The following is a 22,565-nucleotide window of genomic DNA, read 5'->3' on the forward strand; positions in this document are numbered from 1 at the left end:
GGAAAATGAAACTGTTGTGACATAAAAAAAAAAAGGAATGAGTGTGTATTAGAGAGAGAGAGAGAGATGGAGGGAGGAAACAGTGAAGAGCACTTCATTGTGTTCAGTGGCAGCACAGGTGTAGGAGGATGACACAGCCGCTGCATACAGTATCTGTGTGCATGTTATTTTTGTCAGCATGTGTGTGTATGAGTTTACACTTGTTGCAACTGATGACAGAGCAAAAACTGAAGCAGGCCTTAAAAAAATCGGTTTATTATAGTCCTGATGCAGCAACATTTGTGTGTGGTAAAAGAACATCAAGTTGCAGAACACTGTGCTAACAAACACTGCTCTATCGTGCTCTGCTTCTCCTATTCACATAGCAGGTGTGAAGTAAAGGATATATGTGACTAATAATGCACAAGCATGGTTGCTTTAGACATGCAAACATTATAGATTTTTTTCAGGTATTGTGCTTTTGCTCCCTACACCACAAACCACTGCAGCTTTGTGTGCATGCTTACATCATAACCTCAACCTGATGCATTGGTATTTCATTTACTGCAATGATCCGTGTGCATTTGAGTATATGAACGCATGAGCACCTTTAGTTAAAGAGCTGAAACAGTTGACAGCGATCTAAATCTTCAAACAACTGACAAAGTTGCTAAACTAAATAGGAAACTCGAACTTGGTACCAAATAAGGTTTACAAAACAAGAGGCAGGATCACCCACACAGAAGTGTTTAGCTTACAGTCAATCAGACTTTCTTCAGGTTTTCCGAAAGTGAAAAATATTCATAACAACAGCGTAACACCATCACAAGTTTAACAGCTAGATAAGACTGTAACATATGGGGGAGCATTTTGAGTCCACACACACACACACACACACACACACACACACTCACTTCCTCCACCAGCGATGACTAAGAGCAGTTTTTCATAATGCATCTCAGGGTACCGTTGCTCTGCAGAAAAGCCATTTTATCAGCAATCTCAGTCTGTCATTTAGTCTGAGTAAACAATCCCCTGCATTCTCGCTGAAGGCAATAACGCTAATCAACTAAGGCCAACAAGCTGGTCGAGCTCTGTGAGACAGAGACGCCGCAAGAAACTTTTGCTCTTTCATCCAAACAAATGAAGCATGTACTTTGAAGTTCTTTTTCTTTTTCATACAAAACATTCCCTCTTAAGCATGCACACACACACACACATGCACACGCTAATTATCTCTGATAATGAATAAAATCATACGCAATTAGCAAGATAGGATTGTATTCATCTGCATAAATTAGTGTAATGCATAAAAATAGAGGCTATTCTACAGATTGATGTAAGATGTTCTACAAAAAAAGACAAAAAAGGATTTGATGGATATCACAGAGATCAATTAAGAATAATTACGCATGATCTCAGCTGGAGTAATTCATAATTATATGCAAAAAATGCCACTTAGTGTAAAATGTTAAGGGTACGTTAGCTTATGTTGAATATATGATCATCTTCTTATTTGTTAATGCTTCTGCAGCATACTACGACATAATTCAAGTATAAAATGTATCAGAATTATACAGAGTAATGATAATGGAACGTGTTTGTGTATTTAATTTGGTCACATGATTCATAATCCATGCGACTGAGATAAAAGTGCATTAAAGTTATGACTCATATTTTAGGATAAGTGATTTTTGAAAGACAGGGATAAAAAGCAGCGCTTACCTCTGCTGTTCATCAGGTTATATAAACATTATGGCAGACTCCTGGCCTTTGCATCAGCTCTATTGAAGCGGCTTGATTCGACCCAGCGTTGCAGCGATCCGTCCAGCAAGCGTCCGGCTACTGGCCCTCTGTACTCCACATGGTAATGGGAAGCAGAAACCAGGTGTCAGACTATTATCCTTCCATCTCTTCACCGGGTCCACGTAACTCCACACAGAGCCATGAAACACCGGAGCAAAAACTTTTCAGCTCCTTAAACTCCACGTAGCATCAGCTAGCTTTGGTGCAGGGCTGCTGCTCCTCTTATGCCCTACAGCAGTTCAGCTTTCAGTCTGAGCAGGCTTGTCGTAGATCCGTGTAAGAGGTGTTCTGCAGGCTGCCCCTCTTGCTGTCCGGTCTCTTTATTTTTTTGGCTCTTGTTTGGGTGCTCAGTCACGCCTGTCAGAGTCCACCATCACCTTAACAACCTGGAAAAATGACAGAAAAGCAAATAACATTAGAAACGATCACATTCTGCAGCTTTACATGGACCTATTTGAACCAGACTTCAGACACTTTGTCCGTACTTTACGTATACGGGAAACAATTCTGCCCAGACTTTAGACAGCCAAATTGACAGTCTGATCAAAGGTTCAAAATAAGCAAAATTATTTAGTGCCCTGCTGAGGCCGCAGCCAGACAAACTCTCTAATTGTACCAATTTTGTTTTATCACCGTAGTTGACAGCTGACAACGCCTTCCACATGTGAAGGCCTCGATTTGAAGCCAAGCCACGGATCATTTTTTCATCAAAAAATCAAAAAAGATGACGGGACAAAACAGAAAGTGGAACTTCAAAAAAACACTGATTTTGTATCCAAGTATTTTTGTCCTTTTTCAAAATCTTACCAAAAAAGTGTCAAAAACCTTGAAACCTTTGTAAAAATTGTGATGTTGGCTCAAGCTTGCAGCTTAAGTTAAAACAAGCACACACACAAAGTGTATCCACGAGGAATTCATCCAAATTAGAAAACAATTACAGCCTGTGGAAGCAATCACAGGCAGCAGCAAAAAAAACCTTCTCTCTTTTTTCTGCTTTACAACAATTGTTATTCACTCCATTACAATATTGATCGAGTCAGAGTGAGGAGGGTCATCAATGAGCAATTTCCAGGAATTAATAAATGAAATCATCGTCACATATTAGGCTTCCAGTGGCTGTGACCGTCCACAATTGGATTTTCTTTATCTGGTAATTCTAGTGTTAAATGTCTCCAGTTCTCAGTTCCCCCTTTTTGCTGCCCCAACCACAAAAATCACCCCACCCTCCCTCTCTCTCTCTCTCTCTCTGTCTCTCTCTCTCTCTGCCACCCCTTCTTCTTCTTCTTCTTCTTCTTCTTCTCCTCTTTCCATCCGTCTTGCTTCTCTCTCCCTCTCACCGCAAATCTAAATCTGAGTCTGTGTTTATACAAAGCTGGTTTCCTTGGGTCAGTCTGCGCAGTGTGTGTGTGTGTGTGTGTGTGTGTGTGTGTGTGTGTGTGTGTGTGTGTGTGTGTGTGTGTGTGTGTGTGTGTGTGTGTGTGTGTGTGTGTGTGTACCAGAGGTGGATTAGAGACAAAAGTCTTCACACATGCACACAAGCACACTTCCGAGCAGAGGCTAAATTTGGACCTGAACAACGCCATTGTTTTAACTTTTTGGTTCAGTCTTCAGTCTTCGGGCGTGGAGGGATACCTGTCCTGTGGTTTACCTGGCTCAGAGTGGTCCTGACCACATCCGGTTGCATTTTTAACTCTGTTTGGACTCTACATAGAGCGCCAACACAGCGGCCATATGAAAGCTGGAGTGTGCCATTATCTGAAAAGGGATATCTGCTGTTTTAGAAAAGGCAAAAAAAAGGACTGCTGGCATGCAAAGTACATTGTGAGTCATGGTGAAATTATGAGTCATTTTAAAGAACCCTCCCATCTTTAAAAACAGTAATGTTTTTGAGGATATAAACTTGTTTTCACAGAGAGTAGGGTTTATATTTTCCAGGTTGAGGATTCATCCCTCGTGTAACTGTGTGAAGAAGCCTCATTGAGAAATTTTGATATTCAGCTGCTTTTGAATGAACGAAAATTCACGTTTTTAAAACTGTATGAAGAAACAAACAAAACAAAGAGGTCACACTCATACATTGTTTTGTTTTTTTTCCTCCAGCCTGCAAAATATTAGCTGTGAAATTAGACAGAGCATACACACATATGCTTCCGGTTATTACATGATTGGCCCCATAATAGCATTGGCTTTCAGAGCTAAAAATAAAGCACAAACAGATACTCAATGAGCGAAAGGAAAGAAAGAAAAAGTATAACTTCAGGGTGACTTGCGCATTAGTAGCGCTCACAACGGGGGAAGAAGAAGGAAAAGTAAAGTTGTATTTTTTCTCAAAGAGTGAGTGTGACTCTAAACATTTTCCCCGTGGAGCTCTGACTCAGTCGAGCTGCCGCTTACTCATTCACTCAATCACAGTCTTTCCCCTCTGTTTTTCTCCCTTTCCTCCTCTTTTTCATTATTTCTACACTATGACTTATCTCATTTTGTCGTTCCTGGTTACATCTGTCTACTTTTAGCTCTCCGCCTCTCTTTCCCTCCCTCTTTCTGTCTGTCTTTCCCATCAATCCATCACAGAGCGCTCTTGTCATTTTAATATGCTTCTTCTTCGTCTGCCTGTTTTTCCAACTGTCATTACCGCTGAGACCCCCTCCAACCCTTGCATCTTTCCTCAGCTGCCACCCTCCTGCGCTCAGACCCCCCTCTGCGAATGTGTGTGGTCCGGTCCGACCATAGACCGTTACATTGTCCCAGACAGGTTGGACTGCGCCACTAGCCAGTAGACGAGGGGGGGGGGGGTGTGGAAGTGGTGTGGAGTTGGAGAGCAGATCTGGGGGGGTGGGGGGTGGAGTGTGTATGTGTGGGGGGGGTGTTCCTAGGGAATGTTTGTTTTTCTGTTTCCAATTTGGTCCAGCCCGAGGAACTCCACACTCCGCTCTGACTCAAACACACCATTCATGACGGCCTGACGTACATGATTACACACAAATACCCACTGACTAGCTCCCTCACACACACACGCACACACACGCGCACACACACACACACACACACACACACACACAGAGACAGACATGTTTTCATGTATAAACACATACCAGCAAAATACACACACACTGTGCTCCCTTCAGATTTATTTTCAATCATCTCTACCATGAAACATAAGCCCTTTAATTTATTGTCGTTCTCATCTTTTATTGTTCTCTGATTTGTTATTCCTAATGCCGTTTCGTATGACATGGTGGTCAAACTAATTATGCTCGTTTCTTCCTCTTCTTTCAGGGTTTTTTTCCTCTCTGTTCGCAGGAAAATGATTTTCTTTGAAAGGTTTTTTTTGATGTGTCTTGCTGCGTTTTTAGATGTTATGTAGACAGATTTAAGCTTCATGTTCCACCAATTAGAGCACAGAGAGCATATTGTTTCAGATTCAACTCAACTGTTCCATCTGAAATTGATCATTTTCATCAGCAAGTCCACACTGCTGGTCTCTGTGTGTTCTAACAAAACTTTTGTCTCGCATCTTTACAAACAGATCAACCCGCAGACACGCTGATATAAGGACGGTCTCTTCTGATGTGCGTCCGTTTGTTTTCAGACGTCATGTCGGCGGAGTTTGGTTCCACATTCCATCAATTACCCAATGAGCAGACAGGAAACCACACTGTTTTTTATCTAAGCGCTACAAAGGAAATTATAGGTTTGCTGAGTTGTTTTGATTGTTTGTATTTTAAATTCACAAAGCGTGACGTTAAGTCGCTCTAAGAAGAAGAATCTAAACCCGCAGACGATCAGATCACAAGCAGACGGATTGGATTATTTTACAAGTTTGAAAAGTTTACCTTCAGCCAAATGTTCTGAGTATTCCAAACAGTTCAGGTCATTAAAAATAAAACTGATTGATTTTATTTATTCTACTTTAAAATTTAAATAGTTGGATTTGTTTGTTGTGTTTTGAATGCTGAAAACAAGATCACTGTAACGTAGTTCCTCCGTGTTCTTTGAATAGACAGGCAGGCAGGATGGGTAAAGTAGGTCTTTTTCTTTTCTTTTTTTACCCCAGTTGTTTACTCATAACTATTGCAACATGGAATTTTATATCAAAAGCTGAATATAAGAAAGAAGAGCTGACAAACTCCACAGGGAAAGGCAAAACATCAGTACTACATTTTACTTTTAACACACAAGGAAATTATTGAGTGTTTTGAAATATTACAAAAATAACAAGAGGTTTACATCATGAGCCAAAAAAACAAACTGATAGAATAAACACTCTCTCACTCTGAAAAAGGCTATCATGTTTAACCTATTAACAGCTACACCTATAGTAGTATTGTAACCCCAAAGAGGGATTGATGCCACTCTAAGGCCTTGCTTGGATCGTTTAAAACAGACAAGTTTTTACTCTGTGTTTTTAAAAACTGCCTTCATTCAGTGACAATGTTGTGAAAATGATCTGCGAGCCCAGGAATCCGTAAAAAGCTATATGAAACGCTGTAGTATGCATGCCAGGCCAGTAGTTGGCGGTATAACTCTGTACTGAAATAACACACACCTTTGCATGAACAACGATCTTTATAGCAATAATAAACATGTTTACGGCCTGGTTCCAAAAACAGTTTGTGTCTAAATAGCTAATTTCTCTCTCAGCACACACTGTACAGAAGTCAAATCTTTATATAACTTGTTATTTTGTAAGATATTAAACTTGTGAGTTTTGCCCAAATAAGGTCATGGCTGACTTGATTGACGGGCAGATACCCTGTAGCTGTTAGCGAAAAGGCTAAAGGGCCTGCCTCTTTACCTCACACTAGCTGTTGTTGTCCAACAGTTGTGGGTTGAGTTCAGCATTTCCAATATGGCAACCGCCAACGATTTATTATACAATCTATGTCCAGAACTCACGGTTAAAATTAGTTCCAAGCATTAATCGACTCAGTGCAGTCAGCAGCACAAACAGCTTGGTAGTTTGCAATTGTTTTTAAGCATGACAATTTGACTGGTATGTGCGAATGGGGCTGTGATGTCACTGTTTTTCACAGGATCCCTGTTAAAACGGCAACAGAAGGGGTGGTGTTATCAAAAGATTCCAACCTTGGACACAGTTTCAAAAGTTTTCAAGCTACCTGAAATGCTACGGAAGTAGCAAAGGAACAGCCAAAACGCAACAAAAGTTGACTGTTTTCTCATGAATATGTTTACATGTAAACAAAAGTGACATCTCCTCCGGTAAAACAGCTTTCTGTTAAGTGGACTGATAAAAGAGACAAAAATCGTTACTCACCAGTGAATTTATCTTCAGCAACCTCTAATATTGTTTCATATTTTACGCCATCTTTTAAGGAAAGTCCAATTTCTTGGTTCCAGCTTCTGTATGTTTTAATTTGATTTGGAAAAACAGATGATTGATACGTTTTCCAGAGCCCAGATGGATGTCTTCAGATTTAGTAATAAAGTGTCAGCTTCTGATGCTACCAAACATGTAAGCTAAAAGCAGTGATCTAATCAGGGTTGTATGTGTGATGAATATGTCTGGAACACTTATTTGAGGTTAACTAAATAAGTGCTGTATGTCATGCTCCTACAGTCATATCTATGTGTATAGCCACTAAATGCTTGTTCAAAACCAGTCCCAGATTTTATGAGTTTTTTAGTCACTTTTCATCCTTTTTCACCAAATCCAGGTGACAAAAAGAGAACAAAAAACATCCTTACACATTCACCCTCTCTGCAGAGATTTAGTTTGCTTGTGTCACGCAATGTGTCCTGGCTTTAAACTGCAGCCAGCTATTATCGGATTGACTCCATACAACAATAAAGGCTTTATCAAACTTGTTAGGAGACAAGAGCACCTTTGTCACTACAGGATCACTCTCTTATAAGACCTTGATCAACCAGATCTTTCAGTTGTAGAGATTAAAGTTGGTTAAAGGTGTGGCTTGTCTTTTTTTTTTTATTATTACTGTAAGCAACGCCCAGAGCTTTCAAGTGTGGCTGTGACACAGACGCACGTGCATGTTACTGTCACACTGTCACTTCCCTGTCAAAGTCATGTTCCTCTTATTGTGTGACAGAGGATGTTCAACAATCAAAGCAAGATTGGCAGTTCACTTCTCCCAGTGGAGGGAATTTAGAGATACTGTTTGATAAAGCATACCTGAAGGTTGAAGCATTGTTCACTGACATGCCAAAATGAAGACAGTAGTTTAAGAAGTATTGAATTTATAAGGGTTTTATAAAAACTACTCTGGCACTTTGCTTTGTTCCCCCATTGTCTTTAATGCAAAGGGTGTTGCAGGGACAGAAGACAGGGGTGGGCATGCAATTACATGTTATTTGTATCAATTTTCCTATAAATGTGATGTTTAACTGAGCTGTTCCTGCAAAGACACACGTCATGCATGCCCTTCCATCTTCTTTCAAACATGCATCTCCATCAACTACTTCATAGACACACTAAATAAGAAAAACTGTTGCACTCATTACTATCTCCTGTATCGTTTTTAAGACATTTACAGACATACAAATAAATGCATCCCCTTTTAGTAACCTTTAACTGTATTTGGTAGTAAAAAAAATGAAATTTTGTCTAAAAGGAACAGAGAACAGACTACAGGATTTGTCGTAAATTCAGGGTTTTGCAGAAAAATGGGTTTTGGTACCCTCGCCTAAGGAAAGCACAAATTGCTGTTCTCTTTTCAAACAAGTTGGTTTGTGGCCGGTGGAAGAGACAAACTCGCCAACCACAGTCAACACAGTCTCTTGCATGGACGGTGTAAATGTCCCGCCTTGATGTACGATAGTAGCAGGAAACTGGGAGCTGCATAAATCAACACAGGCCTGTTGATTGTGACCTTGCTCTCCACAGCTAAGTCTCTCATACATCAAAAATAATGGAGAACAAACTCGGCTTCAGTGCTAGTTGTAGGCGTAATGGAAGGAACTAGTAGCTGCATAAATCAACATGCTGATTGTTGACGCTTGCATTGCTGTCTTTTCCCCCAAAAAAATACGGAAAACAAACTGCAGCTCTGCCAGAGACACACACATTACACACAAAAACACACACACCTCTCCAGCCTGTATAAGTCTGCCAGGCATATCTGATGATTTTTAAACACTTATGCACGCACACAAACTGACATACAAATGTGTGTGTGTCTGTGTGTGTGTGTGCGTGGTTGTGTGTGTGTGTGTTTGGTTTGTCCCTGTCTGGGTAAGCTCAAACATTACGTCAGCGACACACACTCACACACACACATACATAGATAGAGAGGCTGCTGCACACTGGCCACATTACTCCCATATAGTATATATACCCACCGACACACTTTCCACTTCTGCAGAATCTGACATTTCCTGCAAACAGCCGGCCCGACGGTATAAAAACGTCTGGACAAACTTTAGGGGCACACACACACACACACACACACACACAACGGAACATTTTTAAGCCACAATGTTGACTTTATGTTCCTTTCCAGAGCTTTCTATCTGCACGCCAGCCAAGTGAAGCAGCGTTTCCCTGTTAAACACTATCGGGAAGCAACACTGGGAGGTTTGAGGGCCGCAGTGATGTCAATGCCGGGCTGGACTCCATTCAAAAAGTCAACTTTAATGTCAGCTCTCAGCTAAATATGATCACAAGGAGTCACTGTTAATTCTTTCACGCAGAGCTTTCAGAGCAATGAAAGTGAACACGTACTTGTAGTGTCTCGAGAGTTTTATTAAAGCTCCTATGAGTGACTTTCGCATTGTGTCAATTTTGGCGCCCCCTGTGGACAAACTGTTACCTTATAACAACACAACACAACACAAGTAATAAAATCTTGTTGCCAATTTATTATTCTGATAAAATAACTTGTTTAAAAATCGTTCCTGTAATGGCGCGCTGTTGGCCTAGCGGTTTAAGCATGTGCCCCATATACAGAGATTGTAATAGTTTATACTAATTGTTAGAGCCATATGTGTGTGTCAATATTATGTGTGGACTGTTTTACTTGTTGATGCATTTGTGTACACACTAGGTGGCGTGTGTGTCAAGCCAGGTGTAGAAAGCATATAGGGAAGAAGACCCAATTAGTGGCAGGTGAGCTGCCTACCGGGTAGCACACAGTTTTTGACCGCCGTCGTCGTCACCGTCGTCTCCGCCGTCTTCGTCATCTTTGTCATCGTCTCGTCTACAATAGCTTTATGCCTTTAATTCTACAAGTTCGTAGTAGATGCAAGTGGAGATTGGTCGGCTGAGTGTTTACTGTTGATGTAAAATAAACCTTACTGATGTCAATCAGTCCCAGTAAAGCAGCCCCTCAGTGGCTTATAGGTGTTTTGTTTCGTTTGGCGAAAGCAAGCCACTACACTAACTGTTCCGTAAATTAACAGCCTCTACCATCAGTGAGTGAATGGGTGAATGTGACGAGTAGTGTGTAAAAGCGCTTTGAGTGGTCAGAAAGACTAGAAAAGCACTATGTAAGTAAAAGTCTGTTTACCGTTTACCAACACACCTTAGATGGTGCAATACGATCTGCCATTACAGACAAAGAAGAAGAAGCACAGCCACAACAAGCTGATGATAGTAGTAATGGTGTTAATGGTGTGTATGCGAGTCCTACACGCACCTTTGTCATCAGTGACAAAGTGGCATTGAAGAAATACTAAGTGTAGAAAAACGGTGAGTGCAGTAGAGTCGATTCAACAGGTGTTTGAGAACTGCAGAGCTTGCCAGCAACAACTCAAAGCCAAAGCAATTACTGATAAAATCTGATCAACAACAACATCAGTGACAGAAGTTTTACCATGGGGCCCAGGGGCTGAATGAAGACTTAAACATGAAAAAGACATTATTGCATGCACAGGAGTGCTCCTGTTCACAATAATGAAAACAAAATGACAACTGAAGAGTCAGAACTGCTCTTGGGTTTTTCTGCTTTAGCAAGAGTGTTTTCAGTCAGAGTTGTAAGTGTAGAATACTAACAAATATGCATCTTTGCTTATGAAATTTTCGTCTTTTTTATCGCCAAGCATTAAAGGACCAGGGTTTGGACTCACTACTTGCTGGTCTTAGCAGCACACCAGATTAATCTGCCTCTCGAAGCTCCAGTCCTTACCTGAGTCATCTCAGAAGTGATTTTCTCTGGATACTAAATAACAAAGCAACCATTAAACTTCTGAAACATTCAGTTTGTAGCTAAGTTCAACAAAATAAATGTGCATGACAACCTGTGGAGAATTTTAAAACACTGCACCACACATTTGTGCTCCACTTTTTCAAACTCATCTGCTGAGATCTTTTGTATCTAACTCCTGCCTTCCTTTTCTTTTCTGTCCATCTTTGCTCCTCTTCCACCTCCTCTACTTTCCTCTTTGAAATTGACACTTCCTCAATCTTAAGTTACTCATCTGAGACTTAAATCCTTACAGTGCTTGGGGAAACTGTGATTAATTAATCTGTTTGTATATAGTAGAAATAAAGTTGGCGGCCTGTTGTGCAACATTGCTAAAATTCCTCCTGAAAACAAAGTAAGATTGTTTTGTTTTCATCTGTTCCTTCATGACTGCTTTCTTAAAGCTGCTTTAAGTACCACCAAAGATAAATTCAGAGTACGTCTTGACTTCACACACGTCAGACTAATCCGGAACAGTTTTATTAGCTGAAAACAAAAACATAAGGAGCGCTGCTTTTATCTCACTCCACAACAGGCAGGTTTTATTTGAAAGGTTGCATTCAAACGCATTACACCGCTGGTATTGGGAAGGCACACATTCGCTTTACAGGTGGGAAAGTTCAAGATGTCCAACAACATGAAAGAACAAAAGACAGCAGAGGGAGTGGCCGACTGAAGAGATCACAAAAGTTACAGTCGATCTGTCAAGGCACGTCATCTTGGCTGCTTTCTCGAAACCTCCTCCCAATTCAACACAGCTCAGTAACTGCTCTGACATTTTTATAAGGGAGGAGTGAAATAAAATCTAATCATTTAAGTCACTCCCTGACTCCTCTCAAAGAGAGAGGGAGACATTCTCACAGCTAGGTGAAACCAGCCTCTAAAGAAACGAGAGAACTTGTGTGTGAAGCACTAAAAAGCCCAAAAGCCATGTTGCAGAACAAACCCCATGCCCCCCACTGAGATTTACCCCCACCCCGACACACACACACCCATACAAACACACTCACACACACAGGAGCAGAGTAAATTTAACTGTCAGCCGTAAAGTTTTCAACTATAGAGAGTGATCTTTTGGCCCCTTTGCTCTCCCCTCTTTTCCTCCTCCCACTCTTGAATCTATGCAAATTCTGGGTCTATAAGTTCCTCATCCATCCTTCTGTCCATTCATCCTTTTTTCTCTTCTTTCTTGCTCTATTTCCACCTTACTGTTCAAAACATTTCCTTTTCCTTCTTTTTATCCATCACAAGCAAGTTTTGTTGACTCATCCTTTGTCTCACTTCCTCCATCCATTAATCTATCCATCCATCCCTCTTTCTCTCTCTCCACAGGCCGGCACTGACCACAGACCCCCTCTCTTTATCCCCTTTTTCCCTTATCTCCTACCTCCCCAGAAATGAGAAACTGCCCTTTCCTCTTCCTTTTTTTTCAGTCATTCTTCTGAAACCCCTTCCCCCTACTATCCACACACACACAAACACACACACTTGTGACTGTGGGCCTCTGACACCCACCTTCTTCGTCTCCCTCCACAAAAGTCTCAAAGACCCCCAGATGTGTGCCCCCCTTAATTTCCATTTCAAAAACAGCACCACCTCTTTCCCTCCCTCCATCATCCATGCGTCCACTTCTTTCACGCACACACAGAACACTCCAAAAACACAGTTACACATTCACACATATCAGCCAGACTTCTTCATTTTGTTCGTGAGATGAGGTTAAAAAAAAAAACAAAAAAAAAACATGCTGACCGTAACAAATATCACTTATCAGATCTTTTAGAGGCGAGCGTTTCCTCTCAGAGATTTTTTTTTCTTTTTGTGCTTAAAACATGCTGACAATCAAAATTATTATCTACAATAAGGAACATGCTGATGGGAACCAATTTCATGAATCTCTGTGGTTGGAAATGCTGGTTCAGGACCCAGAGGTGAAGCCTGAGCAGGTTTCAAAAAGTCTGTGGTTTCAGGTACGAGAGAGTACAGTTCTGAGGCTCCTGTCTTCATCTTAACTATACACAGTCTGCATGTAGTCCCACAGCATGTGCTGCCTGAAGCCTGACACTCCAGTCATCATCCTCTACCCATGTCTTCTCGATTAAATCCGTGGCTTCACTTCAGTGAAACCTTCACAACGTACATCAAAATAAAGCTAAGAAACGGTCGTTTTAGCAGGATGTGTGACTTTCCTCCACTTATAAAAAGCCCCAGTCGAAAGTGGTTTCATTTAGTCCATATTATTGAAGTTATTCGCTATATTGTGGACCTTATCTCTCTACTCACAGGCAGCAGGCTGCACACCGGCAGAGTATCCATCTTTTACTGTCTCGCATTGAAGGAGGCAGAAAAGGCCTTGGTAGAGTCATTTTCTGTCAATTACAGTCCAAACTTTTAACCGTAATGCAATTCTTTTTATTCATTATTGTCAGTTATTATCATAAATCATGATATTGCTTTATATGCCAATACCATAGACTGTATAAATTATGGACGTAGTACCCGTGACGTCACCCATCTGTTTCTGAAGGGCTGTTTTGAGGCTAATCGTCAGTGGGAGCCATATTAGAAATGCTGAACTCAACCTAACTGCAGTTGAGCTAGTGTGAAGTAAAGAGGCGGACTTTGAGCCTCCTAGCCAACAGCTTCAGTGTTCCCGCCTGTCAATCAAGTCAGCTGTGCCTCTCGTAATGGAAAACTCGTAATCTCAATATCTTCGAAAATGGCGTGTTATGGAAAAATTCACCCCCCGTACAGTGTGTGTCGATCGAGAAATGAACTTTCCAGACAAAAGTATTTTTTTGTACCAGGCTGTAAACATGTTTATTTCTGCTGTAAAGATCGCCTTTTTTGAATTGATGTGCATGTGGTTTCCAGTACTTCCGGAGCCAGCCTCAAGCGGACACTCGAAAAACTACAGTTTTTAACACTTCTGCATTGGCTTCAGTTCTCGTGGCTGGAGGTTGCCGCTTGGCCAATACTTAGTTGTAAAGTAAAGCTGTGTAGTTCCTTTATGCATGACAATATAGTGCCCAGGGTAAATGATTAGTACTGAGCAAGTGCAACACCCTGCAGCTCTTTGTAACAGTGTTCTATGTGATGGAAGTCTTCAAAATTATACCAGTGTTGCAAAACAACAGAGCGTCCTTAACACTGCCATTTGATAGAGTGCAAATGAAAGTCATATGAGCAAAGTCTCAAAAATATACCAACAGGCCAACAGGTGAGGCTAGCTGCCCAAAGTCAACCGTTTCATTTAGCATCACAGACCTCCTTAAATTACAGATGAAAGACGCATTAAACCAAAGTTTTTGTATCAGGACAAGATGCTACACCTTTAAATATGCCGATTAAGCACTCTTTAGAGCAGTAAGAGAAGATGAATCCTGCTTCTTACAGAGTGTACGTGTTTTGAAGAGAAGCCCTGAGGCCATCAGCTCTGTCTGCAGGGCTGAATCCCCTAAAGCCCAAAGCTGCTACGCCAGGATTATTTAACAGCATCACTTAAAAACCAAGCCTAACCCCACCTGCAGAGCACAGGTGAATCGGTTTGCTTTTTTAAAACCACTTTCCCCTGCTTCTTTTAGATTTGGGTCAAATGTCAAACCAGACTGGAGGCGATTGGAAGGGTGTCATATCTCTGTGTGCTCTTTTCCTTTCTGTCTCCCTGCGCTGGAACAGTAAGCCAAAGTTACTGAATAAAGTAACACAACAGGCCAGGCTGTCCATTTATGAATTACAGTTTCTAAATCCACCCATAATCTGTTTTTTAATGTTTTTCTTATTCAGTCCAAACACAGCCAGAGAACGTGAAAAAAAAGTCTGCAGGGTCTGGTGTGGCTATTCGCTTAACCGAAAAAAAACATGTTAGTTGTTTAAATCATAGCTTTAATTTGACGGGACGCCATAAAAAGTCTGCCCCTTATTACACACACACGCACACTCAGATACGCACACACACATGCACAACGGACACACACGTGCATGCACACTGAGTGAGGACAAAGACTACTTTGAAAAGTTACTCAGCCACCAGATGTTTTAGCCAGATCCCAGACTACAATACTAATGGGGCTGTGTGTGCATGTGTGTGTATGCAAGTGTGTTTAAGAGAAAGCAGGGGAGAGAGAGGGAGAGAGAGAGAGAGAGAGAGAGAGAGAGAGAGAGAAATAGTTTGGAAAGCAGAGAAAATGAGTCCCCCTCTGCAGGTACTAACAAAGCTGCAAAAATAAAACAAAAAGCTTCATATTTTACCCTCTACTGCACAAAAACGCAGAGAAAACACACAGATCCACACAAAAGAACTGCACTTTTATGAAATATCATCAAAACATGTCATAGCCAAAAGGATAAATGCTGCGTGTATATACACAAAAAGGAGCACAAGCCATGAAATAAAGTGGCAGTAGCTAGCGATTATGCTATGGGACTCTGAGACACGCACATGGGGGGAAAAAGTTGTGGAAGAATAGTGCCACATCAAACTTTGGAAGAAATATTATTGTGACTGAGAGCGATCACAATAGCAAACAAATGCCAGTGTATATTTACACTTGAAATGAAAGTTCAATGCAATCTGCGAGCGAGTAAATCGAGTGTTTTGACAGCGCTTACAGTATGATCAAGCACACGTGACGCTGACAGTCTTTCCTGTCGTGCGTTACACTAAGAAAGAGATATCTGATGATAAAGAGAGACAGTGAAGGAGAGAAAGTGAAACACAGACAGAAAAGGCTGCAAATTTGTAAGAGATTAAATCTGACTGCATCTATGCAAGCGTGAGTACATGATCTTGGTTTGACTGTTGACACAAAGACAGTTAACCACCAGTACAGAAATAAACAATCAGTGAGTCATAACTATGCAGCGGATGGGACAGATTTGACTTCAGGGGAAAAAAAGATAAGTGCTTATAGACTGCAGCAACAATTGATAGCCTTCAGTATACAATGCTGAAGTTGTGAATTTCTGATTTTATGACAGAAACCTCTAAATATCATAATATTGCAATATGTTGAGCTAAATTAAACACAACTTTTAAATTAGCAAAAGTGTGACATACCTGATTTTTCTCACTACAATGCACCAGGTAAGTGGTTCCATTCAAAGTGGCTAATGTTCCTATGTTTAAAATGAAGTGTCTTTCTTTCAGTCAACATCAATCAGCTGCATCCTCCTTTCAAAGTGAAACAACTTTAACTTATGTAGCTTCTTTGCCTTTAAAAAAAAAACCTGCCCCTTCAACTCATGAAAGGTCTTTCTGAAATTAGGCACACAAAGCGTTGGTACTATTTCTATCTTCACAGCCTTTTTTAGCTTCAATACAAAGAGGCTTACAACGTAAACCACATTTAAATTTATGCCCCTTAAAATTTCTCTGTCAATATTTTCGCTGTCTGACTGTCGAGCTTTTTGTAAAAGTTAAGAAATTGCAGATGGAACCGCGCTCAGGGGAACACTTGAGTAGAGTATGCAAATGTACTCATAACACCACAAGTTTGAATGCATTTAAACAGCTTGTAGAGCATGTGGCATCTCGTTGTTTCTTATCATATAGCATCCTGAACCCTGAAAAAAAAATTGTGCAATTACACTGGAATTTTAATATAACCATATCATACTTGAATTTTAAAAATGATCCCCCACCTCTTAAACTACATTTTGCCTCCTTAAAAGGGGAATTAAATTGCGCAAAAAAAAAAAAGAAGCTTTTATTGTGCTCAGTGGCTGCTTTATGCTGCAAATCAACTTTAAACCCATGTCATATGCATTAACACGCTTTTTTCTCCCGAGAAAAACACAGGGAGTGTCAAAAATAGCATAAAATACTGATGAAATTTCAATAAAAACCGGAAAATTACCAAGGTTTAAGGATGTTTATATCTCTTCATCTCTTCATTTCTGAATGTTTCTTATTTCTTGAAATTTAAAATAGGAAAAACATTGTATTACCTCGCATTTTGAGTAAACACTGAACTTCAGCACAAGAAAATAAAGCTGTAAATAAATAACCCTCAACTTTATTCAAGCTGCAAGTGAACTGTGTTGGTTTCAAGTCATTTTCAGCAGTTACTTATTGCACTGTAAACTAATAATGGGTAAAACAAGCTTCTGTTTAACATTTGCACTAAAAACACCATGAATGTTGTACCAGAGAGTAAATAATAAAAATAAAAATAACAGTAAATAAAAGATTCTGGCAGCTCAGGAGTGTACCAGTGAGATGTGACAGCTGTGAGTATATTTGATGCACTTCACTTACCACCTCATTCAATTATGTCCCCTTGAGAAATAACAGCACTGGATCTCATTCAAATTCATTATACTTGGGCTCAAAAATTAAGAAAGTGCATTCCCTCAAGATTCACCTCACTTGTGAAATTGATTCCCCTTTAATGATTTTTGCCACAGGTTTTACCTCGTAATTCATCACCAACAAAAACACGTTTTTAAATTAGACTACCTTTTAATATAGGGCTTCATTATTTGATGTGAAGTCATAAAAAGGAAGGTTTTTATTGCCTATTATTACAATGAGGACCACAATGCCAGTGGACAATATAAATTGAAGTAACTGTGTAAACAGGCTTCTGGACTTCACTGCCTCAATAAGCGCATACTGAGAGCCATCTTTTAACGCAGACTTCATACAAATAAGCCAAACTGTTCTTATTAAAACCTCTGTGACACCAACATTAAAAACACATGCTGGTTTTGTTTATTCACACAAAATCAGATCAGACTTCCAAGACCAAACACGCTTGGTATATTTTGTTTCAAGATATGTACCGACCACTGTTTATAGGAAAGCTACATATTTCTCATTATGACAAACATTCATAAACATTCAAGTCTTTTTTCGTGTCGCTCCAAAACCCTTCAAACCTCGACAACAAATGCAGAGAATTGTGAATCTGGGGACAACTGGCACACGATGTTTAGGACTGAGGCAAAATGTGAAACATGCGGCTGTATGATAAAAGCACAAAGCCTGATCCATCAACCTACGTACACGTAACGGAAAACCACCACTGTGGAGTTAATTAGACAACAAGACTTCATTCAACAATGCTTTTATATTGAAAAGCAGCAAAGGGGCATTTTTTGCATTTTAATTACAATATAGGATGTCTTGGAGGTAGCCTTGTAATAAAATGTGATGAATTCGTATTCGACACAGGACAATACTCACATGAACAATGACTGATAACTGAACATGTGCTCAGGAAGCATGAGCACGTCGATGATGAGTCAAAGCAGTCAGAACTCAAAACACGACACAAAAAAAGAAAGTACATTTCATGTGACACACGTTACCCAACGCAGGGGACAAAGTTTGTATTTCTACTGCCATCAAATGCATCACTTGTCTACTCAAAACCACATACATACATGAGTTTACCACCACTCACTGACAGTAAGTTACCAAGAGCAAATCAGGTGTTGTGAGTTCTTTCTTTCGTACATCCAAAGTCTCACCGCTGCCTGTGTCATCACCTTCTACTATATGCCTAAATCCTCTCAACCACTGCTACTTTATCAGCCTCCACTGTATCGTGACAGAGGGATTATTTACTCTCCCAGATCAAAGGAGGAAAAACTGTCCCATATTTAGGATTTGTCTATCCCAAAAATACTAAAAGACAGGGGGGGGGAATCATTTCACCCTAAACCAGGACCATGTGCTCGTTATCTGAAGCAGGCCGTCTAAAAGACAGACTTAAAAGTCTAAAATAAACCAAAGACATTAGAGGCAAAGTCAAGCCTAAACAAGGCTGTACTAACCACAGACAGAGCGGGGATGACATTTTGGGCATTTAGCAGACACTCTTTTCCAGAGTGACTTCCAGTAAATGTAATAGAAGAAAAGGCTTAAATCCCTGTATCGCCATCGTTACAAGAGACTAATCTGAAGCGATGAAAGGACCAAAACAATGCCTCCAGATGGTAAAATGAGTTTAAAACAATTGTGTCCTTGGGATATGAGCAAAATAAGAGACTGGGTAATAAAGGAGAGCGAGCCACGGAGACATGAGCCAAGAGAGCCAGGAGCTTTACAAAAAGCTTCTTTTTTTTTTCTTTTAAATAAACTATCCGTGACAAATGGAGCTTTTCCTTTATCTGAACTGCAGGCAGGGCTGAGATGAATAACGGCTGATTGCTCTAATAGATGCTATCTTTTCCTGTTTATTGGAAACAATGAGGGTTAGGACAGTTCATAAATAAATGGGATCAGAAATAAGAAAGAGATGGGAGTTGTGCATCCACATAAAGAAAAACAATTTAAAAACTCAGAGAGAGATCATCCTTTCCCTACAGCTCTTTATCATTATTGAAGAAGACCACCTCATTTGTTGAAATAATTGAATATAAAGAGACTATATTTTAACAGGCATGTAAATGGACGCTGTACAGTTTGAACGTAGCCTTTCCTCTCATAATATGACATATAAAAATACGCAAAAGAACAAGCCTAACGTACGACTCGAAACTTAAAGAAAACAGCTAAACTGAAGTCTGCAAACATCTAGTGCCACTTTGATTGCTCCAGCAGCTGTTACTCAGGTAAACTGTTATAAGCTTATTAAATACTAAGCTCTAAATGACTTTATAAGTCTCCTCACAACTGGGGATTCCTCACTCTAGTCAGTAACAGGTCTGTGGATAGAAAATACCACATAAAAAATACATATTAATGATAGGCCAAGAAGAAAAGACATACATTAAAAAAATGCTCTAGGAAACAACACATGGACTTAAAAGAGAAAGTTTAGACCGCAATGAATGAGAGGCTGAGGTTACAAGGCAGGAGTTATTGCTTGAACTTCCCGTGTAATAACAGATTTTAGCAGGTAATGTAAAGCAAATGAAATACATCATATGGCCCCTGAAGTGCTACTGTTTCATGTTAAAGAGGTACAGTTGCAGTTTGGCAGATGTTTTACAAACATGTCCACCGTGTAAACTTTTTCACCGTCAAACAGTTTGACAGCGAAGGTGAGTCTATGAACTGTGCAGCGCTTAGCTTTTTCCAAAAAGGTCTGTTTCAGAATCAACGGACGCCACAGCTCTTACTTTGTTTCATGTTTGTTTTGTTTTTTAATTCTTGTCATTGATGACTTTACTTTTTTTTTTTTTTATCAATATTAAGAATCTTTTCGTAAGACTTCATCAGAAATAGCAAACTCTTTACCAACTTAACAATTCATTATTATGTCCTCACCATGACTAGAGGAGTTAGAAAGAAAGTATGTGTATAGCATATATTTCCTCGCTTATAGCATTACTCTGTCTGGACTTTTCCTCCCCATCTCAAACTTTTTTTCCCTTGCGATGCAGCGCTGCTTTGAAACGACCAAAGAAAATTACATGGCAGCCCACAAAATCACTACAGTTGTTCCTCGTGTCTTACAGAACATCCAACCATCAATAAAACACAGGAGATACATTCCAGCTAGTTGAACAGGACATTTCTGACTTCCCTCACTCCATGTGTTCCCTCTCTCTCTCCCTCTCTCTCCCTCAATGATTCTCTCCTTCTCTCTCAAAACTTTCTCTTCCCAGTTCCACCGCAGAGATTTCACATATTGCAGCCATATGAGTGAGCCATGGCTGTCTCCACGGCACAGACACACACACAAACACACACACACACACACACACACACACAGGAGAAAAAGTGCTATGCGCACTCCCACACATATACGGGAAAGAGTTTTACAAGCAGAGGTTCTCTTTAGGAAGTCATCAACTGTTTTGACGTTTAATAGCGGCTACGAACAAGGCCGTGAGATACAATAATATCCAGTGTCTGGAAAGAGGAAAAGTTTTGTAAGTTGTAGAGTTTGATTCATACAAGTGTTAGATCAAATGGTTTATTACATTCTAAAGAAGCTTGTTAAATGTCTGTTAAGTTTAAAGAAGACACATTAAATTAGTTATATATGTATATTAAAGAAGATCATATTTAGACGTACAAATGTTAAATAATAAGGGAGACTGCACAGAGCTGTAGTGTGTTGAATCAAAGTGTTACAAAAAAACAAATATTAAAGGTGATAAGAAAGTCACTACTAATAAAAAAAATACCTGTTGCTTAAAATACACCTGATAAAGATTTCATTAGGTGCTATTTTGAGTATTAAACAACTGTCATATCAAACATTTAAAAAGCAAAAACGTGTGAGAAAAAGTTATGCACCATGCTGTTGGATATTCTGGATACAATAATACGAAAATAAATAATCACTTTATTTATCTAAATTCAGTATTAGTTAAGTAATTATTGTAATATTAAACTTTTAAAAACAGACTCTGACTGTTATGTGTCTTCCAGGGGATACTGGGCACACATTGCTGCCTCTTTTTCAAAAAGTTACATGCCTAAAAAGTGCAGACACAAAATTTTAATTTGAAACCATCGTACAAAAAGTTATCTTCATTGTTAAACAAATCCCTTTGTTTATTTGTGATTTTCCTCAACTCATCCCTCCAGTTTCCTGAATTGCAGAGTTACGTGTACAACCTTTCCTTGCTGCGGTGGACGGGATTACAAACTTCCAAAAATGTTAAAAAATGTCAGAGAATATGCTGTCCAGGATAACTTTTGTGACAAAAAAAATCATATACTATAACTTTAAGAGAATGTTAAAGTTATCAGTTCAAAACTTAGTCTCTCTTTTCTTAGTAAAAATTCAGTCAAGTAATTTAGCAAACTTCTTCCTGACATTGTAATGCTGTGCTAGAGGTGAACACAGTCGTGCCTTACATTGAAATAACTTCTGAAAAAGACAAAAAAAGTTCAGAAACTTTACATGGTCTCATCCAACGCATAATAAATGTGTTACTCGCTAAGTTAAACACAATCTGTCCACTTTTGAAGAACTCTAAAAAGTGTTTGGTCATATTAAAGTCTCACAGGCCTGCTCAAGTGTTAAAAAATTACTGAGGTTATCTGTTGAATAAAAGTCGTCCCTCACATAAGGAGTTGTTTGGGGGCCAGAATTGGAGAACTGTGAAGGACTATGTAAAAAGCTTCCTTGCAGTGTGTGCCTCATTGTACTGGCTTCACATACTCTTCTCTCCCCACAGAGTTGTCATGCCTACCCGGCTCCCTTATCTCAAAGGAACATCACAGTTACTTACAACAGAAGGGAGGGAGAGGGGGGGCAACTTTTTCAAAGTTGAGTGGAAATGCAACTCAGGCTTCCCGGCATCACTCGGGAAAGTTCCACAACAACAACAAATAAATAACTGCGCGACAACAGAGCTAATAAGTTGGTCCCAAAGCTGATAAGACAGGATGTTAGGGGGTTATCTTTTACGACGTTTCACATCCACCATGCGCTCGCAAGCTCCCTAACAATGAAAGAGGTGCAAAAACAGCGCCATATCGGCCGTAAACCGCTGGATAAACACCCTCTCTTTGATCTGAAGTTGCAACACTTGTCAACTTTGTATCCTCCTCTCAAAAGTACAAGCATCTAACTGTATTCATCTTTTAACTCAGGTCTGTCCCTCTTCACTATGACGTGCGTCATTCGGAGGACCCAGAAATCTGAACTTGAGTATCAAGTTTGCAGTCACTAAAAGTAATGAAAAAGTTATCAATGAAAATAACAAAAAACT

The 22,565-nt window shown here is 39.9% G+C and overlaps 1 protein-coding gene across 1 annotated transcript in view; it reads right to left on the reverse strand.

Annotated features, from left to right (window-relative positions):
- Positions 1 to 22,565, reverse strand: part of trps1 (trichorhinophalangeal syndrome I) — a 124,721-nt gene that overhangs the window by 101,114 nt on the left and 1,042 nt on the right. The window contains exon 3 of the mRNA XM_034704226.1: positions 1,705 to 2,171. Coding sequence (XP_034560117.1) covers positions 1,705 to 1,717 — 13 coding nt within the window. The 5' untranslated portion in view covers positions 1,718 to 2,171. The remainder of the gene's footprint in view (positions 1 to 1,704; positions 2,172 to 22,565) is intronic.

This window comes from Notolabrus celidotus, chromosome 16, assembly GCF_009762535.1.
Source record: "Notolabrus celidotus isolate fNotCel1 chromosome 16, fNotCel1.pri, whole genome shotgun sequence".
NCBI classification, from domain to species: Eukaryota; Metazoa; Chordata; class Actinopteri; order Labriformes; family Labridae; genus Notolabrus; species Notolabrus celidotus.